General features: G+C 44.8%; 1 protein-coding gene and 1 pseudogene across 4 annotated transcripts in view; one reads left to right on the forward strand and one right to left on the reverse strand.

The window, feature by feature from the left end:
- LOC105743718 overlaps positions 1-8,268 on the forward strand; it is a 20,098-nt pseudogene that overhangs the window by 7,251 nt on the left and 4,579 nt on the right.
- Ttc4 (tetratricopeptide repeat domain 4) overlaps positions 1-8,268 on the reverse strand; it is a 37,625-nt gene that overhangs the window by 7,002 nt on the left and 22,355 nt on the right. For all 4 annotated transcript variants that reach the window (XM_023702695.1, XM_012517225.2, XM_004642544.3 and 1 more), the window contains one exon: positions 2,061-2,147. In XM_023702695.1, the coding sequence (XP_023558463.1) occupies positions 2,061-2,147 (87 nt within the window). The remainder of the gene's footprint in view (positions 1-2,060; positions 2,148-8,268) is intronic.

Here is an 8,268-nt window from a genome sequence, read left to right on the forward strand (position 1 = left end):
AAAAAGAAATGTATAGACACTGAAACCTTATTATGTAGAGGGTACAAACCCATTTCACTGAAATAAACCCTAAAAATGTGAGCTCCCCAAGGGCCAGCTCCACAGAATTCCTCTTCAGTACAGGAGGCCTGCTGTGGAGGGGCACCATCTGTTTAACTCACAGTTGCTAGGTATGTGCTGTCAGAGGTGCTAGCTAGGGTTCCCTGTCCTCAAGCCTGTTTATGATCTAGAGGGAGACAGCACAGAAGGTAGACAAGGAGCTATGGAACTTCCAAGAGGACAGATTCAGCCTGCGGGCACAACGACTGGGAAGTGCTAGGCCTTGAATGACTTTGAAAGGGGCACAGGCAAGGGCACAGAAAAAATCAAGAGTGTAGCCTGGGGGCTGGTGAGATGGCTCAGTGGTCTAAAGCACCCACTTAGGACAAGTTAAGCTTAAGCAAAGCCCAGGGACCACGGTTCAATCCCCCAGCACCACATGCCAGCCAGCCCCGCCCCCTGGTGGGCTGAGCTGGCCACACACACTAAATAAATAAATAAACAAATTAAAAAAAAAAAAAAAAGAGTGTAACCTGTATACAAGTGACAAATGTCTCAGTGTGGTGAAGACACAGGATCCATCTCACAGATGAGGGTCAGTCAAGGGTATGAACAGAGGGCCACATCATATGTCCAAGAGCTGAAGTTCCAAAGTTAGCACCAGGGAAGTACAAGCAATCAAAATTACTTTAGACAATAACCCCTAAAACAGGGGCTGGCAAACTTTAAGAAAAAGGATCAGATAATGTAAGCCAGTCTCTGTTGTAAGTAATCAACTCTATCGCTGCAGTGTGAAAACAGCCACAGATAAGATTACATAGGAAGGCTGTGCTAAAGGCTGCAGTTGCTGACCTTCACTGTAAACCATCAGTAAGCTAGAGCTCCCGAGCCAGTGTGCTCATGCACACCTGTAGTCTCAGCACTTGGGAGGCTGAGGCACGACTGCCCCCAAGTCCAAGGTCAGCCTGAACCACAGTGTCTGTCTCAAAAAAGATCTGGTACTGCTGAGTTTCTTATGGAAACTGAAACCTAAAATGCAGGGTTGAACTAAAAAAGAGAGCAACAATAAAAAGTCTGAATGTAAATGTCTAGGCATTCCAATATTCTCCTTTTGTACTGGGGACTGGATTCAGGGGAATCTCTTACCACTGAGCTGCATCCCCAGCCCTTTTTATTTATTCTTTTGAGACTAAGTTGCCCAAGTAGGACTTGAATGTACAGTCTTCCTGCCTCAGCCTCCCTAAGTATTGGGATCATGGGCATGGACTACTGGCTCCAATATTCTACATTTAAGAAAATAAAGCCTCTCACTGTAACTGAGGATTCAATGGAATTGTGGACAAGTCGATCCGATTTGTTAATTCCCAATAGACTGCTTGCTGGAACGGCAAACAGGATGGACGTTAGTAGTGCTAAATTCTCAATGTCAACAAGGACTTAAGTAGGTGCATAACCTAGCTGAACAAAGAACGGAACCAATCCCTGCTCCACAGTCACTCAACGGGTATTATCTATTGTGTGAAGATGAAGAAGCTCAAAGTAAAGCAACATGTGGCTCAGACGGTGATTTGGCTCAGACGGTGATTATTTCAAAATGCAAGAAACAGGGAAAGGAAAGAAGGACTCGTGTGGCTGTTGCTGAGCTGGTTAGAGGAGCACCACCGAAAGGCTGGTCTCCTGGGGCGAGGGGGATGCGGTGTGAAGAGCAAGGCCCTGGCCCTGACAGCCAGCAAGTGAGGTTCCTTTACCTCTCTGGGATGACCTCCTCAGCTAGGAAAGCAGCAGCATGGCCGCCTCAGACATCACTGTGAAGACTGAATGAGAACACTGAGCCCAGCGAGCAGCACATGTGACCCTGGGACAATGCACAGACCACAGGACGGCAGATTCTGGAGCCAGGCTCCACCGTCACAGTGCCTTACTGCCGCAGAAAGAAAATGAATGTTCAGGGAAGGCAATCAAAGAAAGGTTCCCAGCAGGCTTCGCAAGACTAGTGGGTGCCACAGGATTTGAGAACTCACCTTGATGGCCTGAAGTAGAGCTTCATTCTGATTTTGCTGCTTCTTTTCTTTCAGCCTCGCTTTCCTCACATCTCTCTGTTCAGTTCGCTAGAAATGAAATTCAGATGGATGAGCTCCAGGAAACCTGCCTCTTCTACCCTGGCCTCCGCTCACCTTCCCTGAACAACGATCTCTGCTCTCTGCCCAGCCTGTGCTCCTCTGTCACTAAACACGCACAAGGCACACACCAAGGCATCAGGCCCAGGGTCAGGAGAGGCTTACAATCCACTTTCTGCACCCAAGGCACTCACTGACAGGCCCAGGTAAGAGAAGAGCCAAGTGTAACAGGTACATCACGTTACTCTGTCGGCGTGAATACAGCACGAACACAGGGAGGCATGGATTCTGCTGGCCAAGGAGGCACGCCTAGACCAGTCTCCCACATAGCTCAGCAGACTGAAGCACCTGCTTAAGCAGAGTTCAGCAGCTAGGGTTGGATCCCCGGCATGCTGTGCTGGCACCATCCCCTGGGGTGTATCTGTAATCCCAGCTCTTAGGAGGCTGAACATAGGTGGATCACTATGAGTCCAGTCTACATAGTGAGACCCTGTAGACCCTGTACTAAATTTAAAAAAATAAATTAAAATAAAAAAATACAATCCAATGACATTCAGTTATCACCTTTATCCAGTCCCCCACCCCTTTTCTGGTATTTTTTAGGACAGGGTCTACAGGGTCTCACTGCATACACCAGACTTGTAGTGATTCTCCTCTTTACAGTTTCCCAAGTGCTGGGATGACAGGCTTGCACCACCACACAGTCTCAATCACTGTCTCAGCGTGCCCTGGGGGCACATTATCTTTATTACTTAACTTTATAGTTCAGTTTTCATTGTTTTGTTTTCTCACTATGTAGTTCAGTCTGGTCTTGAACTTACTATGTAGCCCAGGCTGGCTTAGAACTCACTGTGATCCTCTTGCCTCAACTTCCTAAGAGGTATATACCATCATACCCAGGTGAAGTTTTAAGATGAGAAGTTTGAGTTTTCCATATTTGTTTTTTGCAAGACTGTTTTGGCTATTCTGTGTCCTATGAATTTCTTGTCTTTTCTTTTTCTTTCTTTTTTTTTTTTTTTTTTTGGCAGAACCAGGGATTGAACTCAGGCCCTTGCGCTTGCCAGGAAAGCGCTTACTCCATTGAGCCATCTCTGTGGCCCTGTCCTATGAATTTCTATATGAGTACTGTAATCAGATTGTCAATTTTTGTAAAGAATTCAGTCGAAATTTTCTTGAAGACCGTACTGAATTGGCACACCAATGTAGGGAGTGTGGCCATTTGAACAATATCAAGATCCAACCCAGGGAAGTGGGTTTCTTCCCATTTATGTAAGTCTTTATCCTGGTTGTGTCTATATGCCCCCCCCCCACCAAAGCCTCAGGCAGTCAAAGGTGGGGCTTTTCAGGAGTGGTTGGATCTACAGTGTGCAACACAGAGATTAATTCATGGTGCAATATTAGGATTAAAGGCAATAGGATTAAGGGTGTGAATGCTACCCAACCTGAGGGCAGGTAAACCTGTATAAGATATAAAGGACAGAAAGAGGCCTGTCATTCCTTGTCCCTTGCTGCTTTGGTGTTCTCTGGCAGCTATGAACCATTTCTCCTGCGAGGCCCCTCTGCCATGCCACCCTGCCTTGAAGCCTGCCAACTACAGACTGAAACCTCTAAAAACTGTGAGCCAAAATAAAAGCTTTCTGCCTTTAACTCTGAGGGTCAGGTATTTTGTTTCAGCAACAAGAAAAGTGACCAAAACAGTCTTTCCTTCAACAAGGTTTTAATTTTTAGCCTGGGTTTTACATTACTTTTGTTAAATTTATACCTAGAGATTTTTTTTTTTGTTTTTTAAATGTATTTTGTACAGGGTCTCACTACACAGCTTGTACTCATAGTGATCTTCCTGTTTTCAACCTCCCAAGCACTGGGATTACACGGATGCGCTACCACGCCTGGACTTGGTTACAGCATGTGGTGCCGGGGATCAAACCCCAGTCTGTGCACTTGCTTAAGCAGGCGCTTAGTCTGCTGAACTATCTCACTGGCCCTTATGTCTAGAGGTTTTATGTTTGATTTTTTTTTTTCGGAACTGGGAATTGAACTCAGGCCCTTACGCTTGCCAGGGAAGCACTTATTCCACTGAGCCATCTCCCCGGCCCCATATGTTTGATGTTATTATAAATTGTTTTCTTTATTTAATTTTCAGAGTTAGGTCTCTAGTATACAACTGATTTTTTTTTTTTTTTTTTTTTTTTTTTTTTTTTTGTGGAACCGGGGATTGAACTCAAACCCTTGTGCTTGCCAGGGAAGCGCTTATTCCAATGAGCCATCTCCCTGGCCCCCATACAACTGATTTCTGCATACTGATGATAATTTTTTTTTGAGATAGGCTCTTGCTATGTAGTTCAGGCTGGCCTTGAACTCATGGCAATCCTCCTGCCTCAGGCTCCCACGTGTTAGGAATGGGACACTATACCTGGCCCTAGGCCCGGGGAGATGGCTCAGTGGAATAAGCACTTCCCTGGCAAGTGCAAAGGCCTGAGTTCAATCACCGGTTCTGAGGAAAAAAAAAAAAAAAACCTGGCCCTACTTGTAGTTTTTTAAACCTCTGACATATATACATATATATTTACATAGACATAATCTAGATATAGATATATCTAAATAAAGACAATGTGGTCCAATAAATTTATGGAGTTTTTGAACATCATTCTCCAAATCTTTTTTTTGAGAAGGATTTCTTTTTTTTGGCTGGCTCAGGCTGCCTTCAGGGCAGGTCTGGTGCGGCATGTGGAGCTGGGGACCAAACTGTTTCTTGCATCTGAGTTTGCCCAAATAAGTGCTTTAAACAACTGAGCTAACCGGCAAGCTCCCTAATTTTTTTTTTTTTTTCCTGGCACAGGCTGCCTTAAGGTCAAATCTGGTACAGCATGTGGAGCTGGGGATTGAACCGCGGTCCCCAATGCCTGAGTCTGCCCATGTAGGCAACTTTAAACAATTTAGCTAACCAGAAAGCCCCCCCGACACACACACACTTTTTTTGAGACAGGGCTTCACTATGTAGTTTAGGCTGGCTTTGAACTCACTCTGTAGCTTAGGCTGGACTCAAACTCCCAGTGATTCTCCTACCTCGGTCTCCCAAGTACTGGGATTGCAGGCATGCGCCACCATATCTTGCCTCTTTAAATCATTCCTTGTCTCCTTTCTGCTCCACTTCTGGAACCCTACTATGCCTATGCTGGCACAATTCATGTAAGTGCACAGGTTTTTCAATCTGTCTGCATCTTTTCTGAGAAAATTCTCAGCTTTAAAAAAATATTTTTTTGGGCCAGGGAGATGGCTCAGTGGAATAAGCACTTCCCTGGCAAGCGCAAGGGCCTGAGTTCAATCCCCGGTTCCGGAAAAAAAAAAAAAAAAATTAATCTTTTACTTATTTGATACAGGGTCTTGCTATGCAGCTCAGACTCGTAGTGATCCTCTTCTCTCAGCCTCTTCAACACTGGGATTACAGACAGGCACAGCATGCCCAAGGTTCCAGATCTGTCACAGCATGCAGTACCAGGCATCAAAGCCGGGTGCTTGTGCTTGCCAGGCAGGTGCTCAGACTGCTGAGTTGTCTCCCCAGCCCAGCTTTTCCTTTTAAACTTTATGAGAAGCCTATTGTTTGTCTTACTGCTATCCACTCCCTCAGGTAGCTGGAATCTTGTTTCTAATGGTGTTTTACACACACATCCACAGCCTATGTAAAAAGGCCTTCCATACTGGACAAGCTCCCAGACAGGTCATGTGAAAGAGCCTGTGAGCTGATCCTCCAGGATCCACCAGGAGGGTCAATGGCAATTCCCTAGCAATTGGTTCTGAAGGGGCTTCAGGCCTATTCTGTCTCCTCTAGGGGCCGCCAGAACTTGGTATTTTCACCAGGACTCTGGGCTGCTGGCTTTCAAGGGTACTTTGGACTTGTCAAAGGGGAGCTGAGGAGGTCAAATTAAAGTGCCACAAACTCGCTGTTCTTACTGCTTGGCCATTTTTCTTGAATAAACACTTCCTAGACTGCTGAAAGTCCGTGATTCATTTATAGGATTTTAGAAAAGTTAACTGACAATTTTTGCAAGTTTTCTCATGGGTTTCATGGAGAAGAGAAGTTTTCAAGGTCTTTAGCATACCACTTTGACTGACATCACTTTCTTTATCTGCTTGTTCAATGCATTCTGTGGGAGGGATGCTGTCGTGTCCACCCAGGACATGGATTTAGTGCTTCCTTGAGGTGTCAATTTTTGGACTTAAACACTGTCAATATTTATTCTTGTTTTGGGACCAGGACTCAAACTCACCACCTCAAGCTTGCCAGGCAGGCACCATGCCACTGAGCTATATCCCTGGCCTTTATTCATTATTTTGAAGCTGTTATCAGGTCCCTATATATTAAGAATCACTAAATATTCTTCCAAAGTGATTCTTTCATTTAAAAAATGACTCACTTTATCTCCAATAATACTCATCACCTTCATGTCTAATTTGGTATTATGGTAGCCAAATGAGATCTACTGCTTCATATGCCAAGCACACAGGAACCCAACATCAGTGTGTACTCAGATACAGGAGAACACTGCTATTCAGCAAGCAATGCCAGGCTCTGGGGCCCTGAAATCATCCCCTAACTGTGTTTGTGCTATAGGATCAGGAAGCCTTCATTTAGGCCACCTGTGGGCTTTTCTTTTTTTCTTCTTTCCGTTTTTAAAATGTATTTTAGTGCAGGGCCTATAGGGTCTCACTACACAGATCAGACTTGTAGTGACCCTCCTGTTTTCAGCCTCCCAAGCACTGGGATTACAGGCATGTGCAACCATGCCCAGTCTCAATCACAGTCTGTGTGCCCCGAGGGTGGGGCCAGCACAGCTTGTGGTGCCACCACTTTAGTCCACTGAGCTATCTGGCCAGCCCTTTTCTGTGGACAGCTTTGGTGACAGCCTTCTAAATCAGCCTTCCCAACTTTGCTCCTATAAAATTCTGACTCACACTTATCTATGCTTAACATTTCTGTTACTGAGCCCCACAGGTCTTCAGATCTCTACCTTCTCTGCCATCTCATATGACCAGAATGACTTCTAACTTCCTGTTCAGGGTAAGCTGAAGGCAGCCAGAGTGCAGTACAACTTTCTATGCCAATGCCTCAGCAGTGAGAAGAGCTGGTAACTGGGCACGAGGAGGTGAAGTGTGCTCCTGGCTCTGCACTGAATACCCACACGAGGCAGGGTGCATGATGCCAGTACTGAGGGATCTGGCCTGACCTGAAGCCCGGCTTTCCCACAGCTGTGGAGGTGCAGCAGCTTCCTGTAGTATATTTCCCCGTGCTTTAGCTGCCTCATTAGTAAAAGAAGAATTAGAACAGTTCCTACTTTACAGAGCGAATTTATGGTTTAGTTGATTTAACATCAATGAAAATGTTAAACTAATGCCTAGAACACACATACAGTAAGTACTTTCTAAATGTTGGGTATGATTTCTGGTATTAATGCTATTTAGTAATGATTACTTTTTTTTATCATCATCTTAGCTGATACATGGCAGATATGTGATGTTTCATCAGTACTTTGTAGGTGTCTAATGATGGGAGTTATATATAGCATTGTAGAAATGTTAACATTTTGTTTAAATGTTTAGCTATCATTTACCCTTCTAGCATTTTTCTATTTATTTATTAATTGATTGATACAGGGTCTTGCTATGCAGTTCAGACTCACAGTGATCCTCCTGTCTTAGCCTCCCCAGTGCTGGAATTACAGGCATGTACCACCACACCCAGTTTCAGGGCTGGCATGGCACACCCAGGGTTCAAATGGGCTGACATGGCATGCGGTACCAGGGATCAAACCCAGGACCTTATGCCTGCCAGGCAGGCACGCAGACCACCAAGCTATCTCCCCAGCCTTTTATTTCTAAATATTTTATTGTGACAGGGTCTCATGCTGCCATTCAGACTGGCCTTAAATTCATTATATAACCCAGGCAATCCTCAAACTTGCAGCAGTCCTCCTGCCTCTACCTCCTGGGTGCTGGGATTGCAGGCGTGCATCATCATGCTTGGCTCCCCTTTTCTCTTTTATTTATTTATTTTTTGTATTTTATTTAATTTATTTTTTCCCATAATTTTATTGATAAACAAATAGCAATGAGA

This window comes from Octodon degus, unplaced genomic scaffold (assembly GCF_000260255.1).
Source record: "Octodon degus isolate 3935 unplaced genomic scaffold, OctDeg1.0 scaffold00156, whole genome shotgun sequence".
Lineage (NCBI taxonomy): Eukaryota > Metazoa > Chordata > Mammalia > Rodentia > Octodontidae > Octodon > Octodon degus.